Genomic DNA, 25,680 nt, shown 5'->3' on the forward strand with positions numbered 1-25,680 from the left:
CCCTCACAGACAAAATAAAGAAGTAACTGGGGAAAACAGAATTAAAGGGACAAACGAGTATAAGGTGTTCTGGTGAGCAAACCTTTTCTTGGAAATTGCCCTGGAGGTTTTGTGAGCCTAGCCTTTAATGACTGAGCCATCAGTGCTGTCCTTGGAAGCCACTGTTATGTTTAACTTACCTGAGATTGTCATCTGCTGGGTGTCTTTAGGAAAATGAGTATCTTACTAATTACTAGTGGTAACATATCAGAATTGCATAGATTTCCTAGGTTCCCAATTCAGAGATCAAAGATAAAAACAAAACAAAAACAAAAATAAGTAACAAAACCCATTTAATTACAATTGCAGTTTTCTTAGGCCTAAGAAGAAAGGCCTCACTGTGAGTCTGAGAAATATTATTATGTCCTTTTTATTTATTTTAATTTTTATTGAAAATAATGTTATTTTCAAAGAACATGTTTTGAATATAGTTTACCCTCCCCTTCCTACTCCTAGACAATCATATCAAACCCCCCCCCCCGCCCTCTAACTCCATACCTTCTTTTGCTCTCTCTTTGGATCTGCCTGCTTGCCAGCACTTCTTAAGTGTGGGGATTACAGGAAAAGAGGATTGAAGAATGCTCAATTGAAGTTAATTTCTGGCTTCTGGTGCCCTTCTCAGAGCCTCCTGAGGACTGGGGACTGCATTTGGGAGAGCCCCTCCCAGAAGACCAGCTCATCTGGAGTCTGCCAGATTCCTAGTCCCACCTTCAACTACGGGAGGAGATAAGCTTGGTCCTGTTTCCAATCTGCCTTCTAGGGCCCTGCTTGGAGTCCCCTGAGGCCTGGGGACTGCTCACAGGGTAACATGTTCAGGTGGAACAGCCCATCCAGAGTCTTCCAGAACCCTAGTCCCACCACTACCCACTGGAAAATGACAGTCATCAAAGTATTACACCTGCTTTCACCCACCAGAAGAGAACCTTGGCCCCATACCTACCGGGAGTGGGAGAGACCCCACCAGTATGAGCTGGAAGAAGAGATGGGTAGAGGACAGTATAAAAACACAGTCAGTCAACAACAGAAATATCAATATGACACCACCAGAGTCTAGGGACTCCACACCATCAAGAACTGAATTTGCCAACACAGATGAAGCAGAAGAGAATGACCCTAAAAACTACTAAATGAAGTTGATATAGACCCTCAAAAGATAATGAGAAAAATCTCCTAAAGAAATAACAAACCAAAAATTGGAAAAAACAATTCAAACAATGCAAAGTTTGAAAGCTGAAATAGAGACAAAACATAAATAAATAAATAAACAAACAAACAAACACAGTCTGAGGGGATGCAAAGGCTGGGTAAGTATCAGGAACTACAGATGCAAGCATAAGCAACAGAATACAAGAGATGGAAGAGAGAATCTCAGGCATTAACCACACACAAGGAGAAATATATTCATCCACCAAAGAAAATCTTAAATCCACAAAATACCTAGGAAATATGGGACATTGTGGAAAGGCCAAATCTAAGAATAATAGATATAGAATAGGTGAATCTTGAAATTCATAGGCAAATGGATAGAACTTGAAGAAACCATCCTGAGTGAAGTAACCCAGTCAGCACAGAGGAACATGGTATGTACCCACTCATATATGGACTTTAGATAGAGCAAAAGATCACCAGCCTACAATTCACACTGCCATAGAAGCTAGGATACAAGGAGAAACCTAAGAGATTCATACAAGGTCCCCCACAAAAGGAGAAAGGGACAAGATCTCCTGAGGATATTGGGAGTGGGGAGGGGTCAGTGAATGGAGAGGAGTTAGGAGAAAGAGAAGGGAAGGAGAGAACATGTGGGACCAGGAAGATTGAGTCGGGGAATGAATAGATGAGAACAAGAAAAGAGATACCATAATAGAGGGAGCCATTATAACTCTGAGGAGAAAAATGACTCTAGAGAAATGTCCAGGGACCTACAAGAATGACCCCAACTAACAATCTGAGCAACAGTGGAGAGGCTACCTTAAATGTCCTTCCCTCATAAAGAGATTGATAACTAACTTATATGCCATCCTAGAGCCTTCATCTAGTAGCTGATGGAAACAGAAACAGTCACCCAAAGCTAAACATTGAGCTGAACTCCTGGAATCTAGTTGCAGAGATGGAGGAGTGATAAACAAAGGGGTCAAGACCAGGCTAGAGAAACCCACAGAGACAGTTGACCTGAACAAGGGAGAACTCATGGACCCCAGACTGATAGATGGGAAACCAGCGTTGAATGGACCCAGACTACTGAATATGGGTCTCAATTAGAAGGCCTGGGCAGTCTATGGGACCTGTGATAGTGGAACAGGATGTGTCCTGGGTGTAGGAAAGGACTTTGGGAGCACATTCCCCATGAAGGGATACTCCCTTAACCTAGAGACAGGATGGAGGGCCTAGCCCCTACTCCAAATGACTTGACAGGTTTTGATGATCCGTCCTGAAAGTCTTCACCCTCCCTGTGGAGTGGGTGGGGAATAGGATGGGAAAGGGGTGTTAGGAGACATGGGAGGATGGGAGGGAGAGGGAACTGGGATCCATATGTAAAATAATAAAAAAAAATAATAAAATGTGAAAAAAGTGGTTTACAGAACTAAATATAGAATTCTCAATGGAGGAATCTAAAATGGCAGAAAGACAAATAGGAAGTGTTCAACATCCTTAGCCATCAGGGAAATGCAAATCAAAACGACTCTGAGATACCATATTACTCCTGTGAAAATAGCTATAATAAAAAATACCAAAGACAGTTTATGCTGGAGAGGATATGGAGAAAGGGGCACACCCCTCCACTGCTGGTGGGAGTGCAAACTCATACAGTCACTTTGGAAATCAGTATGGCAGTTCCTCAGTTAAATGGGAATTACTCCATCTTAAAACCCACTAATTCTACTCTTCGGCATATGCCCAAAAGATGCACAGTCATACAACAAGAACATCTGTATGTTTTCCCCTGGAGAAGGGGAAAGGTACACGATCTCCTGAGCAAATTGGGAGCATGGAGGGAGGGGAGAGGGAGTTAGGAGAAAGAAAAGGGGAGAAGAGGAAGGGAGAGGTGGGTATGAGGGAACAGGAAAATTGAAACAAGGAAAAATAGAGAAGAAGAAAAGAGATACCATAATAAAGGGAGCCATTGTAGATTTATAGAGAAATCTGGCACTTAGGAAATGCCCAGAGATCTACAAGGATGAACCCAACTAACAATCTAAGCAATTGTGGAGAAGTTACCATTAATGCCCTTCCACAATAATGATATTGATTATTACCTTATATGACATTCTAGAGCCTTCATCTAGTAGCTGATGGAAGCAGAAGCAGACATCCACAGCTACAGAGAGAGTTACAGTTACAGAGAGCGAGGAGTGATGAGCAAAGGGGTCAAGACCAGGCTAAAGAAACCCACAGAATCAGCTGATCTGAACAAGGGGGAGCTCATGCACCTCTGTCTGATAGTTTAGAACTCAGCATAAGGCTGACCCAGAGCCCTTTAATGTGGTGTTAGTTAGGAGGATTGGATGGTCTATGGGGCCTCTGGTAAGTGGTTCAGTATTTATCACTAGTATAATTATGGACTTCGGGAGTTCAACCCCCATAGAAGGATACTTTCTCAGCCTAGACACATGGGGGAGGGGGGCAAGGCCCTGCCCCAAATGATATGACAGATTCTGAAGAATCCCCATGGAAGGCTTCACCCTCCCTGGGAACAGAAATGGAATTGGGTAGGGTTTGGTGGGGGGTAATAGGGGAAGATGTTAGGGTGAAAAAATTGGTATTGGCATGTAAAACAATCTTATTTCAATTAAAAGAAAAAAATTAAATGTGAAAATAAAGGAGCAAACTCACCCCAGAGGAGTAGAAGGGAGGAAATAATCAATTTGAGGGCTGAAATCAATATAGTAGAAACTAGGAAAACAATAAAAGAAACAATGTAATAAAGAGTTAGTTCTTCATGAAAATCAGCAAGATAGACAAACCTTTATCCAAACTAACAAAAAGGCAGAGGGAGAACCTGCAAATTAACAAAATCAGAAATGAAAAGGGGACTTAACATCAGACACTGGGGAAATCAAGAGAATCTTCAGGTCATATTTTGAAAACCTGTATTCCACAAAATCGAAAATGTAGTGGAAATGGACATTTTTTCCTGGATAGATATCACTTACCAAAATTAAATCAAGAAGGGATAAGCAATTCAGATAGACCTATAACCCCTAGTGAAACAGAAGTAGTCATCAAAAGTCTCCCAACCAAAAAAAGCCCAGGGCCAGATGGCTTCAGTGCAGAATTCTACCAGAAAGTCAAAGAACAGCTAATACCAATACTCCTCAAATTTTTACACACAATAGAAGCAGAAGGGTCATTGCCAAACTCTTTTTTTTTTTTTTTTTTTTTTTTTTGAGGCTACACAAAGTCACACAAAGACATACCTAAGAAAGAAAACTACAGACTAATATCCATCATGAACGTAGATGCAAACATAATAAAATATTGGCAAATCGAATCCAAGAACACATCAGAGAAATTATCCACCTTCACCAAGTAGACTTCATCCCAGGGATGCAGGGAGATCAACATAAGAAAATCTATCAATGTAATCCACCATATAAACAAACTGAAAAAGGAAAATCATATGATCACCTCACTAGATATTGAAAAAGCCTCTGACAAAATCCAACACCCCTTCATGATAAAAGTCTTGGAGAGATCAGGGATAACAGGAACATACCTAAACATAATAAAAGCAATATACAGCAAACCAACAGCCAACATCAAACTAAATGGAGAGAAGCTCAATGTGATTCCTCTAAAATCAGAATCAAGAAAAGGCTGCCCACTCTCTTCATATCTCAATATTGTACTTGAAGTTCTAGATAGAGCAATAAGACACAAAAGGAGATTAAAGGGCTACAAATTAGAAAAGAAGTCAAATTTTCACTATTATCAGATGATATGATAGTTTATACAAGTGACCAGAAAAACTCTACCGGGGAACTTTCATAGCTGATAAATACCTTCAGCAAAGTGGAAGGATACAAGATTAACTTAAAAAAAAACAAAACAAAACAAAAAACAAAACAAAACAAAAACAAAAAAACATTCAGTAGCTCTACTATACACAGATGACAAAGGGGCTGAGAATGAAATCAAAGAAACATCAGCCTTTACAATAGCCACAAGCAACATAAAATATTTGGGGTAACTCTAGAAAAACAAGAAAAAGACCTATATAATAAGAACTTTGAGTGTTTAAAGAAAGAAATAAATAATAAATTAAATAAAAAATTAAATAAAAAAAAAAGAAGATACCAAAAAATTGAAAGATCTCCCATGGTCTTGGATAGGTAGAGTCAACACAGTGAAAATGGTGATCTTGCCAAAAGCAATCTACAGGTTCAATGCAATCCCCGTCAAAATCCCAGAACAATTCTTCACAAACCTTGAAAGAGCAACACTCAGCTTTATATGGAAAAACAAAAGACCCAGGATAGCCAAAACAACCCTGTACAATAAAGGAAGTTCTGGAGGCATCACCATCCCTGACTTCATGCTCTATTATAGAAGCTATAGTCCTGAAAACAGCTTGGTATTGGCACAAAAGTAGACAGGAAAACCAATGGAATCGAATTGAAAACCTTGATATTAACACACACACCTACAAATACATGATTTTTAACAAAGCAGCTAAAATTATACAATGGAAAAAGAAAGCAACAAATGGTGCTGGCATAACTGGATGCTGATGTATAGAAGACTGCAGATAGGCCCATGTCTATGGCCGTGCACAAAACTTAAGTCCAAATGGGTGAAAGATCTCAACATGAATCCAGCCACTGAACCTCTTAGAAGAGAAAGTGGGAGGTAACCTTGAATGAATTGGTGCAGGAGACTGATTTCTGAACAATTCCCAGTAGTACAGACACACTGAGATCAACAATTAATAAACCAGACCTCCTGAAACTGAGAAGCTTCTGTAAGGCAAAGGACATAGTCAACAAGACCAAATGGCAGTCCATAGAAGGGGGAAAGGTCTTCACCAACTCCACATCTAACAAAGGGCTGATTTCTAAAATATACAAAGAACTCAAGAAGCTAGTTACCAAAACACCAAATAATCCAATTAAAAATTGGGGTATGGAACTAAATAGAGAATTCTCAATAGAGGAATCTAAAATGGCTGAAAGACACTTAAGAATGTGTTCAACATCCTTAGCTATCAGGGAATTGCAAATCAAAATATCTCTGAGTTATCATCTTACTCATATCACAATGGCCAAAAAAAAAAAAAAAAAAAAACAAAAAAAAAAAAAAAAACAGCAAAGACAGTTTGTATTGGAAAGAATATGAAGAAAGGAAAACACTCTTCACATGGCCTTGTATTATGGAATAGATCCTTAATTCTAAGTATTTAAGTATCGAAAACACTGCATTACCCATTAATCAAATGTTCCTGGGATAATGAAACCCAGACTATACAATATTTGATTAAGATGTCAAAATTTTATTCTTACTGAAAAGAAGTGTTTCTATATGTGATTAAAAAAAAAATAACATAATGACAATGGCCAGTATTTCCAGTTTCTTTTGTGGTCTGACCTTTCATTTCCTGCTATAATTTAGCTATCGATTTAGTGTTCCCCAAGAGTCCACTGTGATTGAGGGCTTTGTCCATAAGGTAGCTACATTGCAATCAGCAGGAACATGAAGGCAAGGGGCCTAATACGAGAAACTGGGTCATCAAAGTATTGTCTCAGACATTTTTGTGGGGTGTTAGGATTGTTCCCTTCTTTCCCTTTCCCTTTCTTTCCCTTCCTTTTCCTACTGGTCCCTTCCTACTCCTTCCCTCCCTTTTCTTCTCCCCCTCCCCCTCCTCCTTTCCCCTTCTGACTTCCTGTTTGACAATGTAAGTTCTTCTACACATACAATGTCCCTGAGCCTCCAGAACTGTGAGCCAAACCAACATTTGTTTACCACATAAACAACCCAACTTGATTACCTCATAGTATTAATGCAAAATTTATAAACACGCGCGCACATGCACGCGTGCGCACTCACTCACTCACTCACACACACACACACACACACACACACACACACACACACACATACACACACACACCAACCAATTGATAGACCTTAGTCGAGAACATAGATTGACAAATTACAGTCATTATCAATTCCTCAATGAACAGCTTTTCCATGTTTAAAGGATTTAAAAAGGATAAAGAGAAACTATATGTGACTCATTGTGTCTCAAATACATACTAATTAGTCCATTATAGAGAAGAAGAAGTGGAAGAGGAAGGGGAAGGGAAAGAAGGGAAAGAGGAAGGGAAAGGAGGGGAAGGGGAAGGGAAAGAAGGGGAAAGGGAAGGAGAAAGGGAAGAGGAAGAGGAAAAAGAAGGAGGAGGAAAAACAAACAAACAAACAAAAAAAAACAAAACAAAACAAGTTACCTTGGTCTAAAATGTCTCAACTCCATTTTCTTTCACTCTTCGAATGCAAATGCATGTCTAGCCTCTGTTCTCTAATCCCATCATAGCTTATGACTCTATTGCCTCTGGCCTTAGAGGATTCCCTGCCTCTGATCTCACCTCTTTTCATTATAGACTTTCACCATAACAATACTGGAACCATATTCTAGAGAGAAAAATCAGCAAATTCTTCTCCAGACATCAGTCTTGGCATTTGAAGAATGATGCTAATGCCTTCATGTCTGCTTCTCCCAGGCCTTGCTCATGTGCAGATGTCTCCTACCACCCTCTTCACTTAAAAGATTGTTTGTATGTTAGTTTACCACAAAACCTGAGCATTCTTTGAGGGTAGATGGATATGTAGTTGTCTGCCAAACAGAAACATGTGTTGAAGAATAAATGCTTGAATGTGTTTGAAAAAAAAAAAAAAAGGAAAACACTTCTTTGCTGGTTGGAGTACATACTTGTACAGCCACTTTGGAAATCTGTATGGCAGTTCTTCAGGAAAATGTGAGTCATTCTACCACAAAATCCAGCAATTTTACTCTAGGCAAATACACAAAAGATGCACATTCATACAATAAGGACACTTGTTCAACTTATGTGCATAGCAGCATTATTTGTATTAGCCAGATCCTGGAAGCCACCTGAATGCCCCTTTACTGAAGAGTGGATGTCGAAAATGTGGTATATCTACACAATGCAGTGCTACTCAGGGGAAAGAACAATGGATTCTTGAAATTCACAGGCAAATAGATGGAACTAGAAGAAACCATCCTGAATGAGGTAACCCAGTCACAAAAAAATAAACATAGTATGTACTCACTCATATACAGATTTAAACATAGATTAAAGATCACTAGCCTGCAATCCACACCACCAGAAAAGCTAGGAAACAAGAAGGATCCTAAGAGAGATATACATGGTCATCCTGAGAAGGGGAAAACAACAAGATCTCCAGAGCAAATTGAGAGCATGGGGAGAGGGGAGAGGGAGTTAGGAGAAAGAGAAGGGGAAAAGAGGAGGGGAGAGGAGGACATGAGGAAGCAGGAAGATTGAGTCAGAGGAAGAATAGAGGAGATCAAGAAAAGAGATACCATAATAGAGGGAGCCATTATAGGTTTTAAAAAAAAATCTGGCACCTGGGAAATGTCCAGAGATCTCTAAGGATGACCCCAACTAACAATCTAAGCAATAATGGAGAGGTTACCTTAAATGCCCTTCCAGGATAATGAGATTGATGATTAGAGCCTTCATCCAGTAGTTGGTGAAAACAGAAGCAGACACCAACAGCTAAACACTGAGTAAAACTCCCAGAATCCAGTTGCAGAGAGGGAGGAGTGATAAGCAAAGGCATCAAGACCAGGCTAGAGAAACCCACAGAGACAGCTGACCTGAACAAGGTAGAGCTCATGGACCCCAGTCTGATAGATGGGAAACTAGCTTGGGACTGAACCAGACTCCCTGAATGTGGGTGTTAGTAGAACTGGGCAGTCTATGGGGCCTCTGGTAGTGGATCAGTATTTATCCCTAGTATAGAAATGGACTTTGGGAGTCCATTCCACATAGAGGGATACTCTCTCAGCCTAGACACACGGGAAAGGCTTAGGCCCTGCTCCAAATGATATGACAGACTTTGAAGAACCCCCATGGAGGGCCTCACCCTCCCTGGGGAGCAGAAAGGGGATGGGATTGGGGTTGGGGGAGACAGGGGATGAGGAGAGGGTGAGGGAACTGGGATTGACAGTTAAAACAAGCTTATTTCAATTTTAAATTAAATAAAAAATATTATCATTAAAAATCCTGACATGTGAATAGAGAAGACAAAAAATGAGCAAACTATCAAACATAAAAAAGAAATAGCATGAGAAACACAATGAATTATGAAATCATACATTGTAAAAGCATACTAATGTATTGGTGCATTGGTACATAAAGAAATACTAGAAAGACCCAGATTTCCCTTAATATCCTCAATTTTATTGTCCCTCATTATAAAGTGTGATATTAAACCAATCTGTTAATCACCACTTTCTCTCATTATTTAAAATGGTAGTCACTTCTTCAAAAGATCTTGATAAAAAGTAAAGAATATGATGAAAACACAGTAAAGAAATAATACTGGCTTGTTGGGCATGGATTAATTCTAGGACAAAATAGTCTATTTGTTTTGTTGTTGTTTTTGTCATAATCTTAAACTATATCTACGGTATGGTTGACTCTTCATTCACAGCTGAGTTGCCAAGAATATAGGTAAGGAAGGTATCAAAGAAATAATCCCTGAAAGGAAAGTGTGCTATAAATAGTGTCTGGGAATTGGATGGCTATAGATAAATTTTCATAGCTGTAAAAATGCTAAAGTCTGTTGATGAATAGAGAGAGAGAGAGAGAGAGAGAGAGAGAGAGAGAGAGAGAGATACCATAATAGAGGGAGCCATTATAGGTTTGAAGAGAAAACTGATTCTAGAGAAATGTCCAGGATGACCCCAACTAACAGTCTGAGCAACAGTGGAAAGGCTACCTCAAATGCCTTTCCCTGATAATGAGATTGATAACTAACTTATATGCCATCATAGAAGCAGACACCCACACCTAAACACTGAGCCAAACTCCTGGAATCCAGTTGCAGAGAGGGAGGAGTGGTAAGAAAATGGGGTCAAGACCAGGCTACAAAAATCCAGAGACAGCTGACCCAAACAAGGAGGAGATAATGGACCCCCCCCCCCAGATTGATGGCTGAGAATCCAGCATTGAACCAACTCAGAACCCCTGAACATGGATGGGTCTCAGTTAGAAGGCCTGAGCAGTCTAAGGGACCTCTGACAGTGAAACCAGGACATATCCCTGGTGCATGAAAGGACTTTGGGAGCACATTCCCCATGGAGGGATACTCCCTTAGCCTAGAAGCAGGAGGGAGGGCCTCATACCTACTCCTTCTGGAAGGCATCCTCCTCCTTGTGCAGTGGGGGTGGGGTTGGGTGGGAGGAGGGGTCGGAGGCAATGGGAGGGACGGAGGGGGATGGAACTGGGATTGATATATACAATAAGAAATAAATAATTTTCATGGCATCTTGAAGAGAAGAATAAAAAAATATACCAGTCCCCAAAGTGAGGAAACCTTGGGTAACTCTTTCTAAAAAGAAGGGCATTTTTTCCCCTGTGTTAAGTAAGTTGAGCAAATTCCAGTGAGAAGTTAAAACTTAAAAATCTTAGATTGCAAAAGAAATTTTACAAATAATGCAATGGCTCACCTTAAATACCATAAACTCTCCATTCACATATGTCCCTTTTGTTTGTGAGAAAAGATCCTTGATTTTAGGAGTTGCATTGGCTCTTTGCTTCAGTGTATTTGAGATAACCATTGTTTGGTTAACATTCACATCAGACACAGAGGAAGTGTTATATATCTCCAGAAATCCATTGTGTCCAAAATAATCTGATATTGCAATGATCTTTTTTGGAATGAACATGTTCTTTAGGGCTTTGTCATAAACTTTCAGTCTGAAGAATTCAGTCTCGGTAGCCACTGTGGCATGGAACATCCATTTGTCCTTAATCAAATCATAAGTAAATGGTTCTGTTACTTTCAGCACTGTCACTTCTTTGGGACCACACTGATACCCTTCTTCCTTAGAAGGCTCCTTTGGTATGTTCCCTTTCCTTGGTGACTGCATAAAACACACACAGGATAAACATGCATAATTCAGGAAGATCAAAATGCACAAATACACTGTGTAGAGTTTCAGAACATCTGAACAATGATTGTCATAATATGAATTATTTAAAGGAAGAAATGGATATTTACCTAAATCATTGCCTAGTGATTCCATTTAATACTAATTTTACCTAGCAGATAAAGGGATTATATATACTCATAGTTGTGGGGAATGAACCCAAAGCCTCCATTGCTTTATTCAAGTCTTGTATCTAGAATCATTTTGAATGTTTCAATTACAAAGCCTTGACTAAAAATCAGAGCTTTTTGGTAAAGGGTTAGGTAGGCATCCCCAGGAAGATCCCCTCAAATATTGTTAATCAGAAAGGGTTCAGGCTAGCAGCTATTCTTTTTGCATAATATCAGGCATGGAGGAGAATCTGAGAATAGATAAAGTTCATGAAGTCATTTTAATTTTATCACCTGCCTCCTCAGCATCCTATTCCATTTCTGAGCATCAGGAGAGCACTTTGAAATGAAAGAACAGTTGTAGAACTGAAAGAGAAAGCATGATGGCAGCCATGGCCAACCTGGGTGCCAGCTCAGGGAGGCATATATAACTGGTACCAGTCTCAGAAATCTGACTTTGAAACATACAGACTTCAGTATGTTGGTTAACTCAGTATGGGGTTAACTCAGATTCTTGATCAGGAGGCACATTTCCAATATAACTGGACCAGCAGTTCACAATATGAAAACAACTCCTTGACAAAAAGTGCAAGGTGTAAAGTTAAATAAGAAAATGTCTCACAATACTCCTTACAGAATAGGCATAATCAGGTGATCACTGAGTCAGACATTGTCTTAATGGAGTGGAGCATACAAAGTATTTTAAAGTTGAATTTAGGGAAGGATCAGCGACCCTACACAATAAAAATGAGTAATTATTTACATAAAAGATTATGTGTGCATATAGAATAACTAAGAAGCCTCCCATTTTAGGGCTAATCTGTCATTATACTATGAGAACAGAAAGCCATTACCCTAAATAGACTGCTGCTTTTTGTTGCTTGAGGCACAAGGGAAGCTGTTGCTGAACACACCCGTGGATCCAGAAGACTGCTGGATGCTCCTGGTAAAGATGCACATGGAGCCAGCAAACTTCCAGATGTTGTTGCTGAAGGCTTCTGAGGATCCTGGACATTCCTAGATGCTTTTACTTCGGGATAAGGAAGGGCCTGCTTAATACTGGATGCTGCTACTCCTGGAGGCACTTGAGTCGTGTACAAACTCCTAGACTCTGTGAGTAGAAGAGGATGAAGAGGCTGGATGAAGTTGGCTGCTGCGCCTGGATGCATTTGAGTGGTCTGGATACTGCTTGTCTCTATTGGTTTAGGCACCCGAGTAGCTGCAAGACTCTTCGATGTTGTTGGTGGAAGTACCTGAGAAGCCTGGAGACTACTAGATGCTGTTGCTGGAGATGCCAAAGAAGACAGAGAACAAACAGATACAATTCCCGAGGGACCTGGGGCCTTGGTATTCCTGGGTGCTCTTACTGTAGTGGAGTTAAGAGTCGGAATGCTGCTGGATGTTGCTCTTTGAGGCACCTGAGTGGTGCAGGCATTTCTGGACACTGGTTCTGGAAGAGCATGGGGAACCTGCACATTGCTGTAGGCTGTTGCTGGAGAAGTCTTTATGAGCTGTGCTTTGCATTTCAATGTTTCAGAAGGCACTCTAGGGGTTTGGACACTGCTGGGTGCTACTATTTGAGTACTGTGAGGAGGCTTCACGCTATTGAATGCTGCTGCTGTAGGTGGGCAAAGATTCTGGGCACTGCTGGCCACTGATACTGGAGACGTCTGAGGAGCACTGAGAGAGCTGGACACTGTTTCTGAAGGCATGTGAAAGACCCACGCACTCCTGGATGGTGTTGCTGTAGGTACATGAGAAGCCTGGACATCACTGAACAGTGTTAGAGGCACATGAGAGTCAAGGTGCATGCTAGAGTTTGTTGGAGATGTTGGAAAATCCTGGCAAGGTTGTGCTGGAGAGCCCTGAAGCATCTTTGAAGTGAAGCCTGTTTCTGGAGGTGCATGAGGAGTTTTGAGGCTTTTAGAAACTGTTGCTGAAATTACCTGAAAGGTCTGTAGTTCATTGGCAGCTGAGGAGATATTATTTGCTGGCAATTCTTGAAGCTGTTGTTTTTTCATGGAAACTTCTGTCTTTATAGTATTATGTTTTTTGGTGTCTGTTTTTTTCTGTTGCTAAAGGAAATTAGGATTGAGATATTTTTAATACTGCTTAATGTTTTTTTAATATAAGGCCAAGTATATCTTTTCACTGTATCTTCTGAAAAGAGTTACTTTACCCTGCCAGCTTTCTCCTGGACTTAAGGAAGCATTTAGAACATACTTAGGTATTTCTAACTTCTACCTTCTACCCTTCCTAACTGATATTACAACTTCTCTTAAAAGCCAGGTATTGAATTTTCATTGGTCTGAGATGGAATACTAGCTCAAAATATCTTACAAAACTGGTCAAATATTACTTGGTTTGGTTCAACTCTTAGTGTTATTTTGTAGGAAATAAAGTTTATAGTAAAATTGGCAATTTCTGTACTTTTTCTTGGTGTAGACTTTCTAATCCATCAAATATTCAACCATTATTGTGCACACAGAATCCACCACCCCCACACTCTCAGGTGATATGACTGAAATTATGTGACAGGTACCATAAAAAATGGACCACATAGATGGATTTTCCTGGAACGGGACATAGATCAGTTGGCAAAGGTCTGATCTAGCATGCCTGAAGCCCATCTGAACTCAATTAAACCTTTGTTTTGCTCTTTAAAGTTACCATAACTCCAGTTCAACAAAACTTTTACATATGTGAGAAATCTTTGTACTTCAGGCAACAGATCTCTTTATGGTCTTTATCACACTTTTTTAATCTTAGAAGTATAAAATTTTAAAGTTTTAAATTTTGCTTTAAAAGTGAAGGTAAGTTAGTTTGCAAATACATTTGTATAATTGAATTGGCCAATTTTTTTCTTGAATGCTTTTGATCATCCAAGGTAAAAGTCTTCTAAAATGAAAAACTCACTATGAAGCTGATGGCATTCAAGTTACAATTATTAAAAACTGTAGACTATTTTCCAGGCTTGTGTACATTTTGAATTATATTGCTGTCATCATTTATAAACACATTTAACTAGATGTGCCTAAGGAGTTCCCATGCTAAATAATAGGAATCTACCATTTAAAAAGATTAAATGTTGGTCATATCGAGTGTTCAACACAGTTGTATCATGTAGTAAAATAAGATCTGTGTAAATTGCAGTCAGGATCTCTGTAGTGAGGTAGTCCTTCTGTTGGACACTGTTGTTGCTCCTGCTGGAGTTCAATCTTGCCTCAGCTAATGGCCTGTTGGGCATAGAATTGCCCCCACCTTGACCACTGATTTGGACATGCAGTCCTATGACTGTTCAGGTGGCTTGCTGTTTCTGTCCTTGCTGCACCTTTTGGAAGTTGTCCATCTGCATTTCCTGTCTACTCTAGTATTGTTATTTTCCTTCTCAGGTCTTGATGAGGTTGAAGATTAAACTATCACAACTATTATTCTCTCTTCCTAGTTAGATATATTAGGTACTAGACTTACGTTTTCCAGCTTAGGACAACTCTATTGTAAACTCCATTATGCCCTCACCCTAGGACTAGATATGTACGTCATTTTGTTCTCGATTTTCCTTTTCTTAGAGCACACTTGTTATTCACTGTTTTGTATATAGTTTTGTATTAAGCCTAAATCTTTTCTTTAGACTAAAAGGGGAATTGTAGTGAGGTAGTCCTTCTGTAGCACTGACCACGCCCATTGGGGGGTGGAGCGATGGGCGGAGGTGACCTGAGGAAGGAGGTTGGAGGGGGCCAGGAAGGCGCTCTCTCTTTCTGGCGTGACTCGGACAGGAGAGGATCGGGTTGAATTTCCTGGTGTTCATCTGTCTAGGTTGTAAGTTATTTCTCCCTGAATAAACATCTATTCGGCCTATTTGTTTATCCTGATCCTTATTTACCGCAATAGATCTCAAAATACACGTCTGATTAATTCATGGTATATATGTATAATTGAGTATGTTATTAAAATGAGAGTAGATGAGTTCTTTTAAGGTAATGGTCATTGTAATTATATTAAGAAGACATCAAAATTGGAGCAGGATGTTGTTTCCTTTGATGAGGAATGGTTGGAAGTGTTTAGTCTATGCCTGGAGGGGTCTGAAGGTGATTCTCAGCAAAAAATGACCATTAGAGTTATACAATATTTGGTTAGTGAGTTGACAGGGATAAAAATTTCCAAGTAGGGAAATAGCATGTGTCAAATCCCCTGCTGAATAGAACACAAAATGGTGAAAATAACCTCTGAAATTGGGTCACCAGCAAAGAGAAAAGGGCTGAGAAGGAACTAGGCAATGGGGATAGATACCTTCTCCTGTTTATCATTGTCATTTTACCCTGTACTTCCTTCTGAACCCTAAACAGAAAGTTGGTTGTCAACATTAGAAATCATTTCATAAATATTTATGTTTTAATCCCACAGAGGTCGTGATACTTGATTAGATAATTTGATGAGCTATTTACTAATATGAGGAAAATCTTTGTAGTAGGGAGTCATTGCGATATTTTTCCAAGGTTGTGGTGAGCCCAGAGATATACTTTGGGAAGGGGTAAGCATTGGGAATAGAAAAGTGGTACCTTGTTTGAGGATGGTGTTGGTGGAGGCTTTTGAGGAGTCTGGAGACACCCTTCATCTTTTTGTATGTTGCTTCCTGAAGGTTCTGGAAGCTGAGTTGTCTCCTGGGAGAGCTTCTTTTTCTTGCCATCTGCAGTTTTTGTGGGTGTTTTTCTCTTTTTCTGAAAAAAAAAAAAAAAAAAAAAAAACGTGTTTGTTTTCTTTATTGATTTTTTTTCTGTGTGGGAAATTGAATTGCAAGCTCTGTATATGCAAACTTGTGTTTTTCTATACAGTTTTATCCCCAGTCCTAGTAATGTCTGTAGTACAAAGCAGAGCACAATATTTTCAAGGCCAGAAGAATATTTGTTTTAACTAGGTGTTGGTGGTGAACACCTTTAATCCCAGCACTTGGGAGGCAGAGGCAGGTGGATCTCTGTGACTTCAAGGCCAGCCTGGTCTACAGAGTTCCAGGACAGGCTCCAAAGCAATACAGAGAAACCCTGTCTCAAAAAACTAAAGAAAAATATGTTTTATTACGGACTCCAATTATATTTGTGCACACCTCATTCTTAAAAGCTGGATTATATAGTGTGAATGTTTGAATAGTAATGGCCTCCATAGATGCACAGAATTGACTAAGGATGCTTGATGACCAGGAATTGTCAGCATTAGTAGGTGGGGCCTTGTTGGAGTAGGTATACTTTTTTGGAGGAAGTATGTCACTGAGGTTTCAGATGCTTAAACCAGGCCCAGTGTGTCCCTCTTTTCCTGTTGCTTGGAGATCAGGATGTAGAACTGTTACCTACCTCTCAAGCACAATGTCTGCCTGCATGCTGCCATACTTCTCCATGATAATAATTAACTAAACCTCCAACTGCAAGCAAGCTCCAATTAAATGTGTCTTTTTTATAAGAGATGGTGTAATCGTGGTATCTCTTCAAAAGCAATATAAACCCTAACTCGGACATATAGGATTATCTCATAGAGGAGTAGAAAAATTTCATCTATCTCACCCTATTTATTCCTGTAGTGGCCAAAAGTATCAGGTGTAGAATTAGAAAGATCATATTAGGTTTTCTCTTTGCAAAAGCCACATTTCAAAGCAACTGTTATTTCAGTAAATTGTTTTGAAAAAGTCACATAGGGATTGTATATTTACAGCATTGTGTAGTTATACTGCACATATTAGAACACATGGGAAATCTGAAAAAGTGAGTGACAGGTCACTGTGAATTTGATGACTTAGAACCCTTTTCTCCCTAGGACCTTGGACCAGATAGATACAGTACAACATCTTCCTAAAGAATTACAAAAGGGAAGAACTTGAGTAGAAACTTTTTGGTGGGAGATTAGCCATCTTACCTGTGAAGAGGGTTTAGTCATGTTTGATTCATGATCAGTAGAAAGAGATTGGGAATCCCCGGGTTCTTCTTGCTTTTCTTTATTCACTGAAGTTTTATTTTTTCCTTTATTTTTACTTTTAACTACAGAGATGAAGAAAACACAATAAATCCAGGGAAATGGTTAAGATAGCTAAAGCTCATTCAGAATTATTCATTTTCTTTCTTTATTAAAAAATTAAAGTAATAATTTATTTTATTTTCATTAGTGTTTATACAGAAAGTCAATGATTTCATGTTGATTTTAATAAAACCTTAATCTTTCAACTTTACCAATAAAGACTCAGGAGCCAGATGTTGGGGTGAAAACATGCTAGTTCACAGAGCCATAGTAAGGTCCGAGCTGACCTTCCTATTGCCCAGGTGTCCCATAAACCCACTTTTCCTATACTGCCTCAAACCAAAACCTCTCAAACTCAGTGTCTCTCACCTCTACCTCCTCTGCTTCTCTCTCACCATGCTCCTGACTTCAACTACTCTCTATTTTTTTTATTTCCCTTAATAATACCATGTTCACTTCTTGCCAACTGGTTACTTGCTCTGCCTCTTGACCTAGGGTTGACTTTACTTAATACTGCTTACAATATTTAAGCAGAAATCTATTGGCTTAAATGTGTGTGCTCAGGATAAACCACAAAAAAACCTAGAAATAATTGTTTTCCAGCTAAATAATGTAGTCTCTGAGTACATAATGTGACCAAATACCTTGCCACATTTTCAAGAACTGTTTCATCTGTACTCATGTCTGTGTGTTTCCTTCCTTCTGCTGCAGAAACTCTACCTGCCCAGAGGTCCTCCAGTAGTACCAAGTCAGATACAGGCACTGCCTCAGGGGATCCTTTGCAAATCTCATTTGTAGGGGACTCAGCTTCTCCATCTTGGGAACTTCTGTTTTTGTCAGTAAAGCCCTGTCCCAACCCTCTTATCCCACAGACTGATTTTTTAAAAAGCTATGCTTTTGTGATAATAACAATAGGGTGACCCTAAAGAGGATAATTCTAAGTCATAGAAAAAAAAAAAAAAAAAAAGAGGATTTGACTTGATATTTGATGTAACAAAATAGTAACATTGGATTTTTACTTCCATATTGGGGATATGTATTTCTATGTAACTCAGAGTATTCTTAATCTGTGGGTCTCCTTGAATGAGCCTCCTTGTGCTAAACTCTCAGGTCAGAGTTGTGTAATGATGTTATGTCCAATATATTTTAAACCCAAGGTCTTTGTAAAGACAAACTTCTTCACATCTCTAAAGTGGAGACTTCTACTTAAAAATTAGATCACATTTTTTACCAGAAAAGGAATTAATAAAAGGGTAACATTGTTAATTGTTAGTTCTCTCTACTTAAATGAATTAAATGATTTTTTAAATTTTTTACTTTATCATTTTTTAGTTTTTTTTCTACCATGTTGGGTATTCAAATCTGTTTTTTATTTTTATTTTTTGACAACTGATATTTTATTTACCTCCAAAGCAAAAGTTGTTTACCCAGAAATACATCAAGTTGCTTTATAAGAAGGGATTTCTCAAAACCAACTTGTTGACATCTGAAATGCTTCAACTTTTAAGTCATACAATGGGTTAGAGAACTATCAGCTCTCTTCACTGCATGGAGAGTGAAAATTTGGGCAGGGGGGCATGGAGAAGGAATGAGTGTGCAGAGTGCTCCCTTGTTACCTTTTGCCTTCTCTGTTTTAAGCTCTTTAGCAAGGCCTTCAAGTTCTTTAATGCTTTCACACATTTTTGCCAGTTTGTTCAGTCCAGCATCTTGTGGGAATTTGTCCTCCATCATGTCAGCCACCTGAATTCTGTCAAATTCTTCTTGCAATTTTTTAGTTAGATTTAGTTCTTTTCTTAGTAAGGACTTGATTGTCCTAAACTGGTATTCATCCATGACCTCTAATCCTTTTAGGAGAACAATTTTCTTGTATTCACTCATTTTCTCTCAAATTGTGGACAATCCTAAAAGATGAACATGGACATAGGATTACATGCATTTACAGACAATTCCAAAACAAGGATATTCTTGTGTGAATGAATGACCCAACTTGACCATATTGTCCATAATCACATGTGGGAGAAAAACAGAGTCAAATACAAGCTGTGTCATAGTACAAAATGGATGCAGAACTTCTGTTTTAATAAAAAATTTTAGGAAATATTTCCTCATTGATCATGCTAGGTAGCAGTTGTGGTGGAAGAAAAGTGTTGAAATCAATCATTGTTGCAGTGTTTAAGTCTAGCCTGTGAATGTTAAAATTCTGAGTCTTTTTCCATCCTTATTTCCAACCCTTATCTACCTGAGGGTTTCCAATTGTTCTATTCTAAAATGATCTATATGCAAATGGAGTGAATCCTATTACAGTGTACCTGGATGAACAATGACTGAAGTAACATGACCCCTGCTGAGCCATTGACCCTTGTTCACTAGTCTTCCACTCAAACTCCCCCGCTCATTACCATCTGGTTTCTCCTAGGCTTGGATTGTGATCATTGGGTCCTTTGTGCTCATATCACTGTCCATTTCACAAACATCTATGTACATTTCAGAATTTATTGGATGGAATTATGTCAGTAGTTTCTTGATTTTATCATTTTAGGCTTGACTTAGTGATTTTATTTGTTCATAGGCACAATTTTATACCTACAAGTTGTAGCATGAATTCTACTTGTTCTTAATAATAAAACCTCTGAGTCAGCTATTAGGGGGTGAAAACTGTAGGATCAGAGAAACTAAGCAGCCAGCCACTGCAGAGTTTTTACCTCTATCAATACTCAGACCAAAAGGGTGATCCTCAGGTTGCTTCCTCAGACTGCTTCAGACTGACTGTACTGAACTCCTGTTTCTTCCTGCCTTATATTCCTCTTTTAGCCAAGCCATATTACTCTTGACTCCACCTCCTTGGTGCTGAGATTAATGGCATGTAATCCCAAGTCCTAAGAACACATTTGTGTGTGCTCTGTTTCTCTTTTAGACTGGATCAATTTCATGTAGTTCATGGTGCCCTTGAACTAACAGAGATCAATTTTCCTCTGCCTCCTGTGTGCTGACATTAAAAGTGTGTGCTACCACTGTCTGACTTCTATGGCTATCCTGTGTGACTAGCTCTACACTCTGATATTCAGGCACACTTTATTTGTAAGATCATAAACAAGATATCACCACAACAAGTCATGCTTAAATCCACCACAGCTTTTTTTTTAAAAATAGTTTCCTATTTATTAAAATTATCCCTTCCTCCTAAAATGTATAAGAAGTCCTTGAATAATCTGCACTCTTCCACTCATGTTTATTCTTGTTTATTTTTATTCCTGAGATCATATGCTCCAAAGTAAACACCTATTGTCAAAGTTTATGATATGGCTCATTTCTTTTTCATTGCTTGGAAAGCTATTTCTCAGATTTCTTTCTTTGTCTGCTTTTCATAAATTTTGAAAACTTAAGAGTCAAATGGAGTGTGGAATGGGAAGGTAGGGTAGTGATACAAACAGAAAGAGGAGTAACTAACACAAGTTAAATTTACAAAATCTAAGATGGAAACCTATTGCTGTAGAAGATCACACATACACTCCCACACACCCACACCCCTCCCACTCACAATACACACACTCTATCTATCCTCTATCATTCAATCACAATATCTATCAAGAATTTACTCAAAGTCACTCTTTTGTGGGGCAACAATATTTCTACTAGACATTTCCAGTGCTGGAAATGAATTTTCTCTCTTAATATAATTTGCCATTCAGTTCTCATAGACTCCCAACACATAATCTATTAACAATGCTATTCATTACATTCCAGAAATTTATAGTAAGACTCTACTGCAGAAGACACCACATTCTTGAGTCATGGAACATGGAGAATTCAAATTGATATTCACCTGGAAACCTTATCCCTACTGGCTAGATTTTCTAGTTCTGGAAGATACTGTGCACAGTAATGGAGGAACAAAATAATCATTATCCTTTCCAGTTGTGGAACCTTGGAGGTACAACAACAATCAGTCTGTCAATCCATGTTCACTGGTGCAATAGTGGCATAAATGTTGTGGGTTTAACCATCTATTTGGTGATTTGATAAGGTCTGTATGAGTTGAAACCTACACCTGGTACCACTGTTAAGACTGAGAACCCGTGACCAGACTACTCAGTCCCTAGTTGAGAACCTACTGATTTTACTCTGATAGACTTGAGTAGAATTAAACTTATTATTGTGTGCATAGTCTTTCAACCCTCTTCAGAGAAATCTGTAAAGAACTAATAACAAAAATTAGAAAATTAGAATCAAAAATTGGCTTTCTGGAAATTCCTAAAATTCCCCAGTGGACTGTGTGTCCTGCTTGGTAACTCATTTATTCTTTATATACTTCCTTGATGATCTTCAGAGAATGAAATGAGTCCAATATTCTAATTCAACATATGTTATTTTAGTTTGGAAATCATGACTTAATGGGCCTCGGTTTAATTGGATATTAAATGTCTAGAGCTACTAATTGCTTTTCTAAGAAAAATTGAACATCGTCCATGCCTAAAGAAACCCAAGAAGGAATATAATAGCCAGACAAGGACACATGACAAAGAAAGATGAAGAGTATTAAGAAACAAACATGCTCTGAGAGCCATAAGATATGAATAAATAGATTAATAGATCATGTATACATTCAAGAAGGAGATGAAAACTGATTCTCAACACTAAAACTCCCTTCTTCAGAGTAGCATTCCAGGTCCAGGGAAAATTAAAATTGTTTGGTTTAAAATTTATTTGGTTTGGTACTTGTGAAAACACAAACATTTCAAGCACAACCAGATATGGATGACAGACACTATGTGTAATTTTTATGGGTTCCATTTATATGAGAATATTCTTTTTACTATTGAAATGTTATTGCTGTTAATTTGAACTAATCATCCCAACTTCAGTAGAATTTCCAATTTGTACAATTTAGTATACATGCATCAATATCAATCTATGCCCACTAGATTCTGGGAAGCAATATGTGTTCAGCCTCACTGCTAAAAAGTTAAATACATTAAATGTTAAGTCTCTTTAAAAACACCTAAATTATCTTCCAAATTTCAAAGTCTCCTCTCTAAAATATCCAAAGTCTCTTCAAAGTCTTCAGAATTCAAAGTATCTCAACTGTGAGCTCTTACCAAAAAAAAAAAAAAGTTAAATCCAATAGGGGAACAACCAGGTCATCATAATTACATTACAATCAAAGCAAAGTCAAAATTCAACAGTGTAGAAAGATTCTGTGCTCCAAGGGGCCTTTGAGGCTCCATTTCTCTCTTGCTTCTATCCAAGCACACATAATGGTTCTCTTATTCTTGGCTACCTCTCTCCACACCAGCTGCCATTCTTGGTGGTCCACCAATGGACATCTCAAAAAATACTGGGATCCCCATCGAAACCCAGTTTCACAGTGACACCCCTTCATGCATCCAAAACCAGTACCAACTGGGTAAGTTTTTTACATTACAAAGTTTGGTTGTCAACCCAAGGTACAACATTGTCCCCTTCTGGACCACAACTTCAAATTCTGTGTACTGACAGTGAGAAGACATTTCTCAGTTTATACCTCAATAATGCTGGTCCCTTCTTGATCTCAACCAATCTCGAGTCCCAGCTGACCACAATCACATATTTGTAACTCAAAATATTGAATGGCCTCAGTAGATTCTTTGGCAGACTCTCAACTTTCCCTCTGAAATTTCCAAGCCAGGCCTTCATCATCAGCATTGCCTTCCAAATTACCTTGTAAGTTTCCACAATATTTTACTGATCTCTAAACACTCAATAGCTTTTATATCCCAAAGTTACAACTTTCTTTCATAATTCTTCCTAATACATAGTCAGGTATGTCACAATAACATCCCACAAACCCAGTTCCTATTTCTGTCTTAGTTATAGGTTCTACTGCTGTGAAGAAACACCATGACTAGAACCAAATTAGGAAGAAAAGGATTTGTCACTTCATAGCCCTTTATTGCAGGGAGCCAGAGCAGGAACTCAAGGCTGGAATTGAAGTAGGGGCCATGAGGAATAGTGATTACTTGCTTGATTCTCACAGCTTGTTCAGCATTTGTGAATACCTGTTCAGGAGTGGCACAGTCTCCAATGGGCTACACACTCACATCAATCATTAATCAAGAATATTCCCTCCTTTCTACAGGCATTTTTGAAAGAAGCATCTTCTCAACTCAGGTACTTCTTTCCAGATATTTTTTTTTATGTTAGATCAAGATGATAATAAACAACTAGAACACACACTTAGAAAGAGATAATATTTTGTATGATATTTCTTAGTATTTTTGTCTCTTCATAGAAACATAAGTAGCAACATAGAATATGTTTTGTTCCAAATGTGAACATATGTACACATATCCTCTTCAAGTGTGAGAAAGGATACTCATCTATGAATTTGAGAAAACACACAATATTTTGATAAACAAAGCAGTATGTTTTTCAAATAGTAAATTAACAAGGTATAAACATCTGCAAAAAATTTAGAATGTTTGAGAAACATAAATGTTACACCAAGAGAGAGAACCTTATATAAATACACATCTGCAATCAACTTCTAAAATATTCTGTTCAAGTACACATTAAATACTCTAAAGTGTACATGGGAAGCCTTTAATGTATTCTAAAAGTAGGCAATAGAGATATATTTCTAATTATCTCTCTATCAGCCCCAAAAATTTCCACCAGAAAATAAAACAATTCCACACAAACTAAAACTAAGGAAAACAAATAATGTTCAATATGACAGTAAATAACTCACTATGGTTGAGATACTGCCAATAGAAAAGATAATGATGAGTATGTTTATGGATAATCAAAAAATGGACTGGAATAACTGTAGGAATCTGTGGAACTTTGAACTATACATGTCCATTGTTTCTCATGCTACTCAATATTGGAATATTAGAGTGCAGCTCCACCTCCAGATAAGCTTTCACTAAATACTATTTCACAGTAATTCTTCAATGTCACTATCCTAACCTTTACCCAGTCAATCACCTCAGCCAACAATTCCTTCTTACTCTCCAATCAAGAGAACTAAAGCCTTCTTTTCCATTTCATCATACTTACACTTAGAAAGTTACTTTATTATTTTTCATAACCAAAATGTGTTTTTGTTAGCTAGGCCCCACCCAGTAAGGGTGGAATAAAGATGTCTGACATATTCTCTAGTGAAGCATCATAACCTAGCTACTGTGGGTTCACTGCTCTGAGAGCAGTTGACACCAGCCCTGAACCCTCCACTCTCTTCAAAATAAGCAGTTCTGGCTTCCCCTGTGCCCTTGTGGGTTTCAGAGAGCTCTTCACTCTACATAACAGGGGCAAGACTCACTTTCTTGGAAATTCTTCAGCAGTGTCCAGATCCTAGTTTATCTGCAAGGCAAGAAGCAGAGATAGTTTCATTTGAATAAGATGATAAATGAATAAATCTCTCAGAGTCTGGACAGTAATGTTGCAATCCCTGAACTTTCAAGAACTGGAAGCAGTTTAAAAGATGGGGAGGATCACCACACTGGTGAGGGTCATTTCACTTTACTTCAAGTTGTGCAGTTTTGAGTGCCTTGCACTGTGCTCTCCCTGGGGAGAGGATGGCTGCAAATCTGAGGCCTCCTCCCACTATTCTTAGCTTTTGGTGTTGTTCCTAGATAGTGAAATTGAAAGGTTTCCATCTTGTATACACTTCCCTACAATGGAACATGTCTTCATATGAGGATGTTCCAACTTTAAGCCTTCCTGTTCAACAGATTTGCCAATGGTAAGAATCACATTCCTTAAAAAAAAAAAAAAAATGTGAGCCACCCAGACACTTCTCCTTTTCTACTCAGTGTGGACCTTGGCAGGAGGAGAATTCAGTAAGTGTCTATTACAGCAAAGAACTCAATGTGTTTCCTGGGTTGAGGAATATCTCTGATGCAGGTTTAAGCACTTGTTAAAGCATTTACTTATTTTTAAATAGTTCCAAAGCCAGAAGATTGTTCAAACAAAATGTTGCACCTTTAGCCTTCAATTAATAGAAAGGAATTTGGCATTAGCTGTTTCTCTCTAGTCTATAGTGAAGCTCTTCTTTCTTATGTGGCCAAGTTAAAGAATCCATGGTGTCTCTGCATTATTTATGGATAAACATAATACTTAGTGGGCCTATTTAATGACAACATGGAAACCTCAAAAATGGGAAGTTCTGAACTGTAGTCAGACCAAAGTTCTGACATAACCTTGTCCTACTGTGTGCTGTTGTGTATTGTGTTAAAAAAAAAAGTGGGTAATCTTTGTTACATTGTAATTTTGAGATTTTTGTGGTATGGGAGCCTCCTAACTCATTGAACTACAAAATTTGGACTTATACTGCTGGATTTTGGTTTTTCCTAGATC

The 25,680-nt window shown here is 38.5% G+C and overlaps 1 protein-coding gene and 1 pseudogene across 3 annotated transcripts in view; both read right to left on the reverse strand.

The window, feature by feature from the left end:
- The window catches only part of LOC127223292 (interferon-activable protein 203-like), a 51,050-nt pseudogene that overhangs the window by 21,672 nt on the left and 3,698 nt on the right, over positions 1 to 25,680 (reverse strand).
- Positions 1 to 25,680, reverse strand: part of LOC127223635 (inteferon-activable protein 208) — a 53,962-nt gene that overhangs the window by 1,884 nt on the left and 26,398 nt on the right. For 2 of the 3 annotated variants that reach the window (XM_051186343.1, XM_051186341.1), the window contains exons 3-6: positions 17,245 to 17,366; positions 15,903 to 16,061; positions 12,198 to 13,418; positions 10,751 to 11,167 (exon numbers count right to left, since the gene is read on the reverse strand). In XM_051186343.1, the coding sequence (XP_051042300.1) occupies positions 10,751 to 11,167; positions 12,198 to 13,418; positions 15,903 to 16,061; positions 17,245 to 17,366 (1,919 nt within the window). Of the gene's footprint in view, positions 1 to 10,750; positions 11,168 to 12,197; positions 13,419 to 15,902; positions 16,062 to 17,244; positions 17,367 to 18,959; positions 19,245 to 25,680 lie in introns of all 3 variants that reach the window. The other variant, XM_051186342.1, reaches the window with a different exon arrangement.

The sequence above is a fragment of the Phodopus roborovskii genome, unplaced genomic scaffold (genome assembly GCF_943737965.1).
Source record: "Phodopus roborovskii unplaced genomic scaffold, PHOROB, whole genome shotgun sequence".
In the NCBI taxonomy this organism is placed as follows: Eukaryota; Metazoa; Chordata; class Mammalia; order Rodentia; family Cricetidae; genus Phodopus; species Phodopus roborovskii.